We start from the raw sequence: 15,638 nt of genomic DNA on the forward strand, positions 1-15,638 counted from the left end.
GGTGGCTCACAACCATCTGTAAGGAGATCTGACTCCCTCTTCTGGAGTGTCTGAAGACAGTTACAGTGTACTTACATATAATAAATAAATAAATAAATCTTTTTTTTAAAAAAAAAAGAAAGAAAAGAAAAGAAAGTAGGGAAAATTACCTTAGTCCCAGCATGTGTATATATGTAATAACTACTCATAAAAATACCCTAATGAGTTTTGAAAACCTATTGTGTCCAGTACTAAGTAAATATGCAGTGAACAGAATATACACACATTGCCCCTCCCCCGGAGGGGCTTCATAGGCTTGTTCCTAATGCTGGGTTTTCATGGGAATCTTAAGTATGGGTCGGATATCCTCTGATAGACAGAGGGAAAAAAAAACAATAAATGTCCTTAATCTTAAGTAATTCCATTGTCTTAGTCATACAGAGAAACCCTGTCTTGAGAAAAAAAAAAAAGAAAGAAAGAAAGAAAGAAAAAGAAAGAAAGAAAGAAAGAAAGAAAGAAAGAAAGAAAGAAAGAAAGAAAGAAAGAAAGAAAGAAAAAGAAAATGACATGTAACATTCTTTTTTTTTTTTCCCCAAGACAGGGTTTCTCTGTGTAGCCCTGGGTGTCCTGGAACTCACTCTGTAGACCAGGCTGGCCTTGAACTCTAGAAATCTGCCTGCCTCTGCATCCCAAGTGCTGGGATTAAAGGCGTGTGCCACCACCACCCGGCCTTAGTCACTTTCTGTTGTTCTTAGAAACTTAATCAAAATAATTCAACTATCTTCCATTAAGTACTTTCCTAATGGTATTATCCTCTACACTACCGCTGCCATAGACTAGCTGGATTCTAGTAAGCAACTTAGACACCTCAGATACAAATATCATTCCTGGGTAAATCACAAGAAGTTTCTGTTCTAGGATCTAAAGCTTGAAATTCAGTTACTCTAGAGATACTAGATAAATGCAGGTAGACCTTCAGTTATTCCCCAGGTTCTACTGTTATGTGTCTAGCATATGTTTATTCTGCATCTAAATATATAATAATTTATATTATGATTTATTAGTAAGGCCTATTTTTTAAAGTTTAAATAAAAATAATACATGTTAGCTAGTTGTGGTGGTGCTTATGTTAATCCTAGCACTCAGGAGAAAGAAGCAGGTGGATCTCTATTAGTTTGAAGCCAACCTGGTCTATATAGCCAATCCCAGGCCAACCAGGCCTGCATCATGAGATCCTGTCTCAAAAACCAGTTACTGCAGTTTTAAATATGAAGTTGGACGTAGCTTTGGTACCATGCCTACTTTGTATATTAGTGGTATTAAAGAATGTTACATGTAGCCAGGCGTGGTGGCGCACACCTTTAATCCCAGCACTCGGGAGGCAGAGGCAGGCGGATTTCTGAGTTAGAGGCCAGCCTGGTCTACAGAGTGAGTTCCAGGACAGCCAGGGCTATNCAGAGAAACCCTGTCTCGAAAAAACAAAAAAACAACAACAACAAAAAAATTCTATGTCTAGTGTAGAGCTGTTAAATGTGTGTACGCTGCTTTCCTTATGTTGTGGGGAGGAAGCTGGCATCGCCTGCATCCTTAACCAGGAGCCGTTTCCACTTGATAAGCACTTACAAATGAAAAATCCATTCTCTCCAATGTAGTCTTAAGTGCAGGCTGCATGCCCAGCGGAAGATGGCCAACACAGAGTGAACTCAGTGGCATACGCTGTCAGGACATTTTTATAGTACAGATCTTTTGCCTATGTAGTGTTTTTTGGTTTTGTGTTTTTATGGCATTTCGACACATTCCAGTGTGCACGTCTCTACCTTTCTTGTGCTTTATCTGTGGCTCTTCTTCTTCTTCTTCTTCTTCTTCTTCTTCTTCTTCTTCTTCTTCTTCTTCTTCTTCTGCTTCTTCTTCTTCTTCTTCTCCTTCTCCTTCTCCTTCTCCTTCTCCTTCTCCTTCTTCTTCTTCTTCTTCTTCTTCTTCTTCTTCTTCTGCTTCTGCTTCTGCTTCTGCTTCTGCTTCTGCTTCTGCTTCTTCTTCTTCTTCTTCTCCTTCTCCTTCTCCTTCTCCTTCTCCTTCTCCTTCTTCTTCTTCTTCTTCTTCTTCTTCTTCTTCTTCTTCTTCTTCTTCTTCTTCTTCTTTTTTTTCTTCCTTTCATTTTCTTCTGTCCTATTCTGGTTTGTTTGTTAGCCTCTACACAAATTAAGAGACCAGCTCCGTTTCCCCCTGGACTAACAAGACTTTATAGACTTGATTTCTTTAAACAAATATGGATTCCGGGTTGAGTCGCTTTCCTCCAAACACCTCGGTCTCCTTATACTCATGTCTTTCTAAGCCCACTTGATATACAAGTCATAATCTGAATTACTCCCATCATTTCCTCTGCCCACTTCCATTCCCAATATACAGAGCTGATAGGGAAATAAAAGGTAGGCTAATATAATGGCCAATGTCTTCTACAAAACTGTAGTCTGTAACCCCATAGAGATGGTCATCAGTCCCACCTAGAGATCCTGTTACATGTCCATGATCATCTTCCCCACGTATTCTATTGAACTCCCGTTGTTCTTTTCCAAACTTTCCCCTCTGCTGTTTTCAGAGACCTATGTCTCCTACTCCATGGGGAAAACTGATTCCAGCTGCCATGATTTCTGACAGTTGTCTTTCCCCACACCTACAAAATTGTCCACAGCTGTATCCGTCTCAACTCTTTCCTGTTAGTCCCCAGGGAAACTTGTCTAGTCATTTTTCCAGAGATTATCGTGCAAATCCCGCTCTGACAGTACTCTGAGACCTTGCTTCTAAAAGTATCACCTTTCCCCCTTACAGTTTTACATCTTTTCATGGCCGCCTTTTCTGTGATCCTTAGATATATTCATGTCTTCCATTTAGAACATCCTCCACCAAGGTGAGCTTTTATATTGCAGTCTGTCTTGCCTTTTCAGTTTTTATATTCCGTTTCTGCTTCCTCATAGTTGGGTGACCATTAAAAACTATACCCAAACGGTTGACATTTCCTCTGTCAAATAAATAGGCATTTGATGTCAATCCTGTTTGTACTGTGTGCGTGTGTGTTCTTGGGGGGGGGGTGTTGTTTGTTTGTTTTGTTGGTTTGAGACAGGACCACTCTGTGGCCTTGGCTGGCGTGGAACTTGCTATGCAGACTAAGGTGGCCTTGAATTCTTCAAGACTCACCTACCTCCAGGTGCTGAGATGAAAGGCGTATGCCCCCAAGCAACTGCTGCGCCCTGTTAATCCCCCCTTCTTGAAGCACTGGCGCTTTTTTGTCGTCTCTTACCCCTTGGACTGCTTTCTCAAATTCTTCTCAAAATTTCATGCTATGCTGGCTTCGTTTTGGTTTATACTCTTCCCACCTTCTCTTCTCCTTTTCTTATTTCTTCTTCTAACCCAGGCGTTCTCAACTTTCTAATGCTGTGACCTTTAATGTCACTGCTCATGTTGTGATGACCTCCCCAAGCATATAATTGTTTTCATTCCTACTTCATGCCTGTAATTTTCCCACTATTATGAATCATAATGTAAATATCTGATATGCAGGAGATTTGATGTGTGACACTAACGGCTCATGGCCCACAGGTTGAGAACCACTGCTCTAGAATTTTTTACTCATTCCTGCGGCTTTGGTGACAACTAGAATAGAACCTACATGTGACTTACCTGGTTACCCTCTTGCTATCCTTCTTCTGTGTTGTAGTTCATCATCCCAAGACACCATAGCTCTGGCTGTACTTAACACACATGAAGTTCTTCCTAGCTCTTCCTGTATTATTTATATAGATAATATATTAATTATTTCCTCTGCCTGGAATGCCCATCCGTGCTAGCTAGTATATTTCAACTTGACACCAGCTAGAATTATCTGAAAAGAGGGAATATCAATTGAGAAAATGAGGAAACATCTCCATAAGATCCAACTGTAAGACTTTTTTTTTTAATTTAATTTTTTTTTTTTTATTGATTGACTTTACATCCCACTCACTGCCCTCCTCCTGGTCATGCCCTCCCACAATCCTTCTACCATCCTCCTCCCCTTCTCCTCTGAGTGGGTGGGGCCTCCCTGGGTATCCCGCCACCCTGGCACTTCAAGTCCCTGGGAGGCTAGGTGCTTCCTCTCACACTGAAGCCAAACAAGGCAGCCCTGCTAGAAGAACACATCCCACATACAGGCAACAGCTTTTGGGACAGCCCCCATTCCAGTTGTTCAGGGCCCACATGAAGACCAAGCTACATCTGCTACATATGTACCAGGAGGCCTAGGTCCAGCTTGTATATATTCTTTGGTTGGTGGATCAGAATGAGAGCTTCAGGGGTCCAGGTTAGTTGACTCTGTTGGTCTTCCTATGGAGTTTCTATCACCTTCCGGCCTGAAGTTTTTCCTATTGTATAAGAGTCCTCAAGCTCCATCCACTGTTTGACTGTAGGTGTCTGCATCTGAGTCAGCTGCTGTGTGGAGCCTCTCAGAGGACAGCCATGCTAGACTAATCCCTGCGGTCGTTAACATAGTCATTAACATAATGATCATTAATAGTGTTAGGGAGTGGTGCTTGCACACAGGATGGGTTTCAAGTTGAGCTGGTTATTGGTTAGCCATTCCCTCAGTCTCTGCTCCATCCCCTGTGCTGCATTTCTTGTAGACAGGATAAATTTGGGGTTGAAAGTTCTGTTGGTAGGTTGGTGTCTCTCTTGCTCCACTGGGGTTCCTACACAGATACAGGAGGAAGCCTCTTCAGGTTCCATATCCTTAATGTAGTGAGTCACAGCTGAGGTCACCCACATTGATTCTTGGGCACCTCCCTTGTCCCAGGCCATGTCCTGAAGATGCCTCCCACCTCCTTACTCCCATCAGTTGCAGATTCCCATTTATTTTCATCTCCCCTGTCCTTTCCCACACCTGATCTTGAATCCCCCATCTCCTCCCCATCCCCTCCCTCCCAGGTACCTCCCTCCATCTGCTTCTTATGACTGTTGTATTCTACCTTCTAAGTGAGATTTGGGCTTCCTCACTTGGGCCTTCTTTCTTGTTTAACTTCTTTGGGTCTGTGGAGTGTAGCATGGTACCTGTATTTTATGGCTGATATCCACTTATAAGTTAGTACATTCCATGAATGTCCTTTGGGGATGGGGTTACCTCAATCAGGACGATATTCTCAAGTTCCATCCGTTTGCCTGCAAAATTCATGATGCCTGTGTTTTTAATAGCTAAATAATACTCCATTGTCTAGATGTACCACATTTTTCTTTATCCATTCTTCAGTTGAGTGACATCTAGGTTGTTTCCAGTTTCTTGCTATTAGGAATAAAGCTGCTATGAACATAGCTGAGCAAGTGTTTTTGTGGGATGTTAGAGCATCCTTTGGGTATATGCCCAGGAGTAGTATAGATGGGTCTTGCGGTAGAACTATTTCCAGTTTTCTGAGAAACTACCAAATTGATTTCCAAAGTGGTTGTACAAGTTTCCACTCCCACCAGCAATAAGAAAGTGTTCCCCTTGCTCTGCCAGCATGTGCTCTCTTGAGTTTTTCATCTTAGCCATTCTGATGGGTGTAAGATGGAACTTCAGAGTTGTTTTGCTTTGCATTTTCCCGATGACCTAAGACTCTGAACATGTCTTTAAGTGCTTCTTGGCCATTTGAGATTCCTGTGTTGAGGATTCTGTTTAGCTCTGTACCCCATTTTTTAATCAGGTTATTTGGGTTGTTGGTGTCTAACTTCTTGAGTTCTTTGTAAATTTTGGATATTACTCCTCTGTCAGATGTAGGGTTGGGGAAGATCCTTTCCCAATCTGTAGGCTGCTAAGGCATTTTCTTAGTTGGTGATTGATGGGGAGGGCCCAGACCATTGTGAATGGTGCTGCTTCTGGACTGCTTGGTCCTAGGTTCTATAAGAAAGCCGGCTGAGCAAGCCTTGGAAAGTAAGTCAATACGCAGCACCCCTCCATGGCCTCTGCATCAGCTCCTGCCTCCAGGTCCCTGTCCTGACTTCCCTTGATGATGAACAGTGATGTGGAAGTTGCTTTTGGCCACGGTGTTTCATCATTGCGTTAGTAACCCTAACTAACAAACCATCCTTACCCACTTCCCACTCCCATGTTTTTTGAAGTGATTTTATTCCCTTTTTAAAGACGACTTCAAAGCATCCCATGGGAACCTTTGCAAATCTTTCCTCTGCCTCCAAACCAAAATAGATACTATTTAATGGCTATGCTTAATGTTTCATTATAACACTTGCTAATAATCTGTTGATGATGTGATCTTTCTCACTTTGCTCCTAATTGCTCATGAAATATTTGTTGTCTAAACAGATATCAGCCAGTATCATACATTCTGGTATCCAAGCACTTACTTAGCATCGCCACATACACATCTCACCAAACCCTAAGGTTCGTAAGTGTCAAACAAAACTAATCCTCACAGGATGAGCTCCTCACGGAAACCTGCTGCTTCCCTCTCCTTGCCTCAGAATATTACTGTTTCCCTAGCCACCAGTACCAGAGAGTTAGCCAATACCATGGGAGTTGTCCTTCTCGCCTCTCCTACTTTACCCTTTTCTACTGCAAAAGTCACTATGTACTTCTGAGCCTATATTCTCCATGTCTTTCCAATCCTCCCCGTCTTCCCGTCTGCATCGCTGCAGCTCTAATTCATGCCTTCGAGATATGATTGTTCACATTTATTTTGCATTTATTGCTTATGTGTTTGTGCTGGCTTGTCTGTATGTGCACACCGCCTGCATGCACATGCCCACAGAGGCCAGAAGAAGGAGGGCATCGAATCCCCTGGGACTGGAGGTACTTGTGGTTGTGAGCCACTTGATGGGAACGCTGAGAACTGAACCTAGGTCCGCTGCAACTGCACGTGTTCCTAACCACTGAGCCATCTCTCCAGCCCTGATATTTTTTTTTTTTTTAAGATTTATTCATTATTTATCTAAGTACACTGTAGCTGTCTTCAGATGCACCAGAAGGGGGTGTCAAATCTCATTACGGATAGTTGTGAGCCACCATGTGGTTGCTGGGATTTGAACTCAGGACCTTCGGAAGAGCAGTTGGTGCTCTTAACCACTGAGCCATCTCTCCAGCCCCCAAGCCCTGATATTTTTATGGTAGTAAAATATAACAAAATTTACAATATTAGCCATTTTTAATTTTAAAGATCAGTGGTATTTAGATTGTAGAACTCTCTGGTATTCATCAGGATTACCTCTAAGCTAAGGTAATCTCTGGCCAGTCTTTATATCTTAGATGCATCAATGAGCTCCAGGTTTTGAGACACAGTCTCAAAAAACAAGGTGGAAAGAAAGGGAGGAAGACATTTAATGTCAATCCCTAACCTCCATATATGCATACATGTGCACACATATGTATACACACACATGTAAAGCAAAAGTGAAAGCATAGATCAACATTTAAAAGTCTAACACAAGAAAACTAGTCATAGCAGGAAAAGAAATTCAGTAAGAGCCAGAGAATCAGGGAGTTTGCTGTGAAGTTGTGTCTCCCAGGAATGTCAGAAGCCACATCGTGAGATTTTCTTGTCACATCCCCATGGGTTTTGAGATTATAGACTGGTGCCACCAGGTGTGGCTCAGGTTCTACTTTAGGACATAATTTCCATATTCATTAATATGAGAATATGAGAATTCTTACCATACCTGGTCTTACAGAATGAGTTCAAAGCCAACCTGAGCAGCTCATCAGACTGTCTCCAAATACAAAGTAAAGCGACCTGAGGATCTGTTACACTTTTAGGTCGTTTGCCTTGCTTTCTCAAGGCCCTGGACTCAGCCCCTACTACTGAAGGGGAAAAGTGGCTCCTATGCAAACTTTTTTCACTTAGCTGCAAGTCGGTTAATTTTGAGGAATTAGTTCTGTCATTCTTCTCTGTCCCGCTGCAATACATTATCCAGTTGCTAAGAGTAATTCTTCCTCATAGCAATTCAGACAGAAAGCAGAAAGTTCTTGGTACTTTTTTCAAGCAATACAATATGTTAGAAAGATTAGGGAATGTGGTAGTTAGGCCACCATTATATCTCAACTCCAAAACCCACTAGCTGTGTGGCACTGATCAAATTCCCCCCAGTAGCCTTTGTCTCAGTCACCTGATTATAATAGAGTTATAATGACTATTAAACATGTGAATCGATGACCTCTCAAGACTTCTTGGCACATAGACACTACTCATTTACTAGTTCTTACATACAGAACATATCACGGGATTCGTTCATAGTGAAACATGTAATTATATAACTACAAATAAAAGATTAAATTAATACAGGAGCCCAGCACAAATCTTCTGAGAGGTTTCATTTAGCATCTGATGGAAACAGAAGCAGAGACTAACAGCCAAACAATAGGCAGAGCTCAGAGAGTCTTGTGGAAGCGTGGGGGCTGGGCCGGGAAGGGATGAGGGAGCCAGAGCAATCAAGGACACCACAAGAAAACCTACAGTTAACCAACCTGGGCCCATGGGGCCTCACTGAGACTGAGCCACCAGCCGGAGAGTCCAAATGGGCTAGACCTCGGTCCACCTCACATCTGTAACAGAGATCCAGCTTATTCTTCATGTGGATTCCCTCACGATTGGAGCGGGAGCTGTCTCCGACTCTGTTGTGGGCCTCTGGATCCCCTTCCCATAGCTGGGCTGCCTTGTCCGGCCTCAGTGGCAGAGGATGTGCTTACTCCTGCTGTGACCTGATGTACCAGGGTGGGTGGATACCCATGGGGGTGGCGGGTGTAAGGGTGGGACTGGGAGGAGAGGTGGGAGGGGGGCTGCAATCAGGCTGTAAAGTGAATAAGTAGACCAATGGAGAAAAAAGAAAAGAAAAATAGGATTTCTACCAAAATAGTTGTAAATTTAGTCTTTAAGTTGTATAGAAATTCCATTAAAACAAATAATAGATTTTAACCATTTATTATTTTCTAGGTGAGTTAACATGAATTTATTTATTTATTTTTGCAAAGCATTAATACTAAAACAAGTTAAATGTGCCAGCAAATTCTTTTCCAATTTGACTTAAAATTAGGGGAGGAGTGTAATGACCCTACAAAGACAGATGATCCATTACCATGTGATCTCTAATTCATAGGGTTCTGGTAACCCAAACATTAATGGAAATATCTCTAAGCAAAAAACAAGGAACGAAGGCCTGGACTTGTCACCATGTGCCTCACAGCCCATAGGAGAGTTTACTTGTCTGTCCTTCATGTCAGTTACCTCATATTCCAACCTGAAAATTCATAGTCCTCACTAGATATAGCCCGCTCCTAGCCTATTAAACTCTCATGGGTATATCAGTGATCAATACAAAACACTTGGGTCTTATTTTAATGAGCTGCATGGCTTTTTTTAACAATGGGATGGTAAAACCTAGCCTACAGGCAAGTCCTGGAAGATGCTCAGCATATATGCCTACCTTCCTATTGGCATGGCCTCAGGTTGGCAGTGAATTCTGTTTCTTACAGGAGCAAACAGGTGCCCCAGTGGGTTTCAGAGGGTGTCGCTTTCTTACAAAACTGCAATTGACATTTTTCTCATTTCTGAGATCAAATTTTCACAAATCATTCAACCTGGATAGGCTGAGAAGGCGGTTGATATGCTAATTGCTGAAATACGGTAGACATTTCAAAACATGATACTCAAGTATTTCCTCCTAATCTCTTACCTTAGCAAAATGTCTGAATGTGTAAGGAGGAAAGAAGAGTAAAGAGAGTTTGTCTATAAAGAGGAAGCCAAGACGGAGGGCAGCATAGATTTGTGTGAGCAATTTGGTACTCTACTGAGTCTGGCTTTATAGTAATAGTAATAACAGTGCACAGTAGAACTTACTTTTATTTTTATAAAAATGTTTTTAATAATTAATATTATGAATGATAAGGTGCAGGGACATATTTCATTAACTAAAAATAATATTTTATGTTAATAATGGATTGAAATATTAGTGGTTTGCTAAGGTTTCTTATGGAAGTCATTCGTTACGCGTTAGCTCAGGTCCTCAGGTTGTAGTTCAGTGGTATAGCAGGGGTCTACCATACACAAGACTCTGGAATTGATCCTAACATGGCCAAACGAGAAGTTAATGTAAGTTATACCTGGATTTTAACAATTAAGTTTTAGTATTTTTTGTTTCATACTAGAATTTGTATACCCTCTTCCACAATTCAAATTACTGTAACTTCACCTTAAAAGATTTATGTAGCCCCATCAGTCATAATCCTGAAAGTTATTGGGTAGGTCATCACTAAGCAATGCCCAACTAAAAAGGCTAATCTGTGAGTGGAGTAAGCTTTTCCATAAATTTCCTAATTTAGGTATTTGTAGCCCAAGACTGTTTTTAGTGACACTATATTACCCACACACGTTTATACAGTTGAAAAGCACAATACGCCAGGTATTGTGTGCATGCCTTCAATCCCAGCACTTGTGAGCAGAGGTAGGCATAGTTCCATGAGTTTGAGGCCACCCTGATCTACAAAGCAAGTTATAGGCCAGTCAAGTCTATGCAGTGAAAATCTGTCTTAAAATTAGAAGAAAAAAAAATCACTTTGAGATCATTGCCCCAGTTCTTTTTTTTAAACTTATTTTATTAGATATTTTCTTCATTTACATTTAAAATGCTATCCCGAATGTCCCCTATACCTTCCCCCGACCCTGCTCTCCTGCCCACTCACTCCCATTTCTTGGCCCTGGCGTTCCCCTCTATGGGGCATATAAAGTTTGCAAGACCAAGGGGCCTCTCTTCCCAACGATGGCTGACTAGGCCATCTTCTGCTATATATGCAGCTAGAGACACGAGCTCTGGGGATACTGATTAGTTCATATTGTTGTTCCACCTATAGGGTTGCATTTGCCCCAGTTCTTAAAGGAAGGCCCCGAGGTTCTGGTTCTGAGTGCTTTCTTTGTGGTCCTCCTCACTGACCACAGTCTTGCTATGTGCAGTCATCCCATAAATGTGCTCTAGTTTCTAAAACTATATGCAGTTGACTTGTTCCTCCCCCGCTGCACTCTCAGATCGTCTTTAGAATATTGCTCTGTGCTGCGTTTATTTGTGAAGGACCATATAAATGCAGCAAACTGGAGCAGAAAAGCCTGTTGCTTGCTAATCTTTGTGGAGGGAGCACAAGACTGTTGGTTTTCATGTATAAAGATTTTTCTATATATGACATCAAGAGAGAGAGGTTTGGTTGAGTTTTTGTGCTCCTAGTAACAAAAGGAAAGTAAAGGATGGAACGACTGTTCTGACTCTACCCTCTGTTGTTAAGCAGAGCCAGCGGGTGAACGTGAACGTGCTTTTACTCCATACAGTACCCAAAGAGCACTGCCCAGTGCACTCTAGACCTTAGGTGGCTGTCAGTTTAATCAACTGGAAAAAAAAAATCACTTTTCTATGTCCAAAAAGCATGTCTATAGGTAACTCCTAGCCTGCACGACTCTGAAGAGGAACTTTTAAAAAGAACAGCACTGGAAGTGTAGTTGTATCAATGTCAAGTCATGTGTGCTTTATGCTATGAGAATGTTAAATTTTTGGTCTTTATTTTAAGCAGCTGACTGTGAAAAAGAAAGGGATTTGGTACATGCAAGAACACATATAAGACTGCCTATATGATTATATTAAAAGATATTTTTCTTACACAAATCTGCTTGAAGCTGCTCTTTGTTTGATATGCCATCTTGTCTTTACATAGTAGATAATTCATTCACAACTTTCATGCAAGTAGATAAATGTATTCAAATGAGTAATCTGTATATTTTGTGTAACATCCAACATAATCAGGGATCTGAGTTAAAATTTATGCTGCACTGTTCTTTTAACCCCGAATTCTTAACACTCCGTGTGTCTTTCACGGTAACACTTTGTCTCTTACCATGACTACCAGTATGGCTTGGTCACAAGCACATACTGTTCTTTGCACTCGGAATATTCCCAATAATAACTGTACTTTTTCTTTTCCTTTTCTTTTTCCCTTTCCCCTGCCCCTGCATAGGTTAGAAAGGCTGGTGGATGTCCTGAGGAAGAAGGTTGGAACAGGGACCGTGAGGACCGTGATCTGACTGAAAGCCACCCAGTCTGGGGAAGCAGTCACATCTGGTGGCCAGGCTGTCTCATTCAACACTGTGTAAACACTAAAAGCCTTAACTTAGCAAACAGTTGTTAGAAGTGGGACACTCCAACCACATTCCAAGCTGAGATAAAATCAAATCACAAATGTTTAACCACTTTGCTGCTGACTTCAGTTATTTATCCAAATATATTAACTACAGGCTTTTACCAACTAGAACATTGCAGCTTATTTTGTAGCTATTTTATATTTGTGCCTTTAATGTAAATCTTTTAGCCGGTGTGCTATAAAAAAAAACGTGTGAAGTCAGTTGGGATCGGAGCCCCGCATATGGCCCTTTCTGAATCAAAGTGCAGCAAAGTAAATATTGTCCAAGCCTTAATCCACTGTGTTAGGTCAAAACTTCAAATAAATGCGTTTTCAGTATAGAGTATATTTCTTAACTGATGGGAGAAGCTCAGACATGAGAGAATGTAGCCTACCTTCAATGTATGTATGCAGCTTTTGTTCTTACTATTGAAGAATATAGTATAGATGCCATGAATTAAATGTATAATTTGCTTTAATAGGACATTAAAATGGCAATCACCAAGGCATGATTTTTGTTTCACTATAAATAATATACACTGTTTTCAATAAAAAGGGCTATTAAAGTACACTTATGCATAAATATTGTTGGTATTTTTTAGTGTTGAGTCCAGGTAATTATCTAAGCATCATTTAAGCTGTAGAAAGAGCCAAGTTTCTGCTCATAGTCCGGGATACTTTTGGCTTGAAAATTAGCATGTGCCAGTTAGCATGTCTCTATCCTAAAAGACAAGAATACATAGAACTTGTTAGCATTCTTGTTATTTTCTTAGATTATTCATTTTGCTGTGGTAGAAGGGAATCTAATATATAATATACAAAAAAATTTCCAAATATGAGGACATAAAAAAAGCATTCTTGCAGTTTGGTTCAAATTTACTACTTTGAATTTATTTAAGACGTAACTTAAAATAATGAAAGCATAGATAGGCACTTAGCACATGATGTTATGAATACTTATGAAAAATATTGTCAGTTTTACAGACTGGGTAGCTGAAAGGCCAAGCTTCAAACAGGGTAAAATGAAAATTTAAAAAAAAAAACTGAGTTAGTGAAATTTTATAAGCAGAAACTGTTCTAAGTTCCTAACTCAACTATTAGAGTGAGCTGAAGTATTTACGATTTCCTGTTTCCAGGATAACTACGTTCAGAATGGTGGACTATACCATTCTCTCATATGCCATTCGAAGTGTCTGTTTTATTTCTCTTTCAACTCTGAAGCACATTTTGAGGTTCTTTGTCATAGATGAAATATGAATTGAAATACTGATGCACTATTTTCTTGTTACTTAATCTATAAAATGAAGATTCATCTCACTGCATTCAGCTTTGAAATCTGCTCTTGCTTCATGCTCTTAGTGATTTTTAAATTATGAGACTTAAATGATAAATAATAGCAGGCCTTAAAATAAACTCGCTGCCCTTGTTTCAGAGACACTGAAAGCATCACAGCCTCTGATAGAACAACGACTCCTTAAACACGGAAGGTAGTGGCTTAGTTGCCTGTCCTCATGCCCTGGAACACCTACCCCACCCCACCCCACCCCACCCCACCCCACCCCACCCAACCCAACCCAACCCCTTGTGAAGACATGGTATCTTGCAACTTACCCAAGGGATGTGGGTAAGTATAGAAAATATCCATTCCTGAATGTTTTTAACACAGTCACCAGCAAAAGTTGAATTTTCAGTTTAGTCTTTAGAAACAGACACTTCCCTGAAGTTATTTACTCTGAAGTCTTAGAACACAGAGCACAAATAAAGTTATATTTTATAACTTCTAATGTCACTTCAAGCAACCAGTTCCTGTGCTGTGGTACAGAGCAAGAGATTATAAAACAAAACTCATGGAGCACTTCTAACATTCACCACATTTAATAATAGGTTCCCCAAATCATTCAGAAATGTCCCAGACAACTTTTGTCTTGAGTCCTTACACACGAAAATGCCCACCAACACTCTTCCAAGTAATCACGACTTTTTATGTGGAGGAATAACCACAAGAATTCCGTTTGCAGAGTTTCCTTGAGTTTCCTTGAGCATCACCAAGGCTGTTCCTATAGCAGCATGATAGTCACTTCTTAAAAAAATAAACAACTCGTTTGAAGAAGAGGTGACTGGTGGTTGTAACATTTGATCTGCAAATCATCATTTCACATCTTTTTATATTTGACTCTATCAGCAGCCACATGATAATTATACAGATTTTAGTATTGATTTTATGGTTTTATGGTCATTGTTAATTATATTGATTCTGATGAGGAAACAAATACAGAGCCTTTTGGAACTTCCCAGAGGACTGAGGTCTTGAAACTATCCCCCATTGGAACTATAGGTCTCTAAGCCTCACTGTAAGGAAAAGAATAGTATCGCAAATATTTTTCTTTTTAATTTTTCCAGATATTTTTTTTGATTCTTTGAATATCTCCTACAATGTATTTTAATATTTACCCCTACCTGTTCCCCTTAGCTCTCTGAGATCCTTCCCCAAATCCTTATCTGCCCCATCTTTGGATCTTTATTTTTAATTTAATCACCTAGCAACTAAATTGATAATTATTGGTACAGAGACCTCCACTGGAGCACAGCAAAGATTTTCATGTCTGCTGCTACAGAGATGCCTTCATGGTCAAGTCATTTATTGTCCTTGCAGAAAACCCAGGTTGGTTCCCATTACTGAAGTCAGGTGCCTCATAGCTCTCTATAACTCTTGTCTGCAAGATGCAACACCCTCTGGCCTCCGTAAGCACCTGCATTCACATAGACACACAAAAGTTAAGTAAGCGCACACCACACACACACACCATAAATAAAAGTTAAATAGGGCAGAAATTAGAAGCAATGTCCTGAAAGATACATTTTTAAGTTCTGTCATCTCTGCTACCGTTGTTCCATTTCCTCTTTACACACGTGCATAAATTCTCCAGTGATCTAAAGATTATATACCTCTCTTTCTGTGTAGTTCAACATGAACTTTGCCTCAACATTCACTTAAATATAGGCAGGACTATTCTAAACTTTAATTTGGTCTTTTGCTAAAACCCAATGCTGCAGTGTTACAAAAGTGGTGAAGTATATTTCCAACTCACTCTGCTTCCTATAATGCATATTTGATAAAAACCAATTACAGGTAAAGTGGCGTATTATAAGCAACATATAGGCATTGTAACAAAATTAATGATTAATATATAATAACTTTGAGTTTGGTAAATAAGCCATTGTGTTTTAAGCTAATTAACCAAAAAAAAACTTTTTGAAATAAATATTTTAAGCTTCTATTTTGTGTATTTCCTTATCAAAATAAACTGAAGAATCTTATTGGGTAACTTACTAATAGAATTTGCTTATTTCACAAAAAAAAAAAAAAGGTTTAAAAGATTTGTAGACTTGATAAGAGAAATGGTACATAGAAATTAATCTGCATCTAGTTTTTTAGAGATTAAAATAACTTCTTGAAGTTTCCACTGTCAAATGTTGATTATACATAAGGCATTATATG

General features: G+C 40.0%; 1 protein-coding gene across 1 annotated transcript in view; it reads left to right on the forward strand.

Annotated features, from left to right (window-relative positions):
• Positions 1–12,707, forward strand: part of Mipol1 (mirror-image polydactyly 1) — a 280,451-nt gene extending 267,744 nt beyond the window's left edge. The window contains exon 11 of the mRNA XM_021201967.2: positions 11,978–12,707. Within this exon, the coding sequence (XP_021057626.1) occupies positions 11,978–12,044 (67 nt within the window). The 3' untranslated portion in view covers positions 12,045–12,707. The remainder of the gene's footprint in view (positions 1–11,977) is intronic.
• Positions 12,708–15,638: the final 2,931 nt, after the last annotated feature.

Source organism: Mus pahari, chromosome 7 (assembly GCF_900095145.1).
Source record: "Mus pahari chromosome 7, PAHARI_EIJ_v1.1, whole genome shotgun sequence".
Classification (NCBI taxonomy): domain Eukaryota; kingdom Metazoa; phylum Chordata; class Mammalia; order Rodentia; family Muridae; genus Mus; species Mus pahari.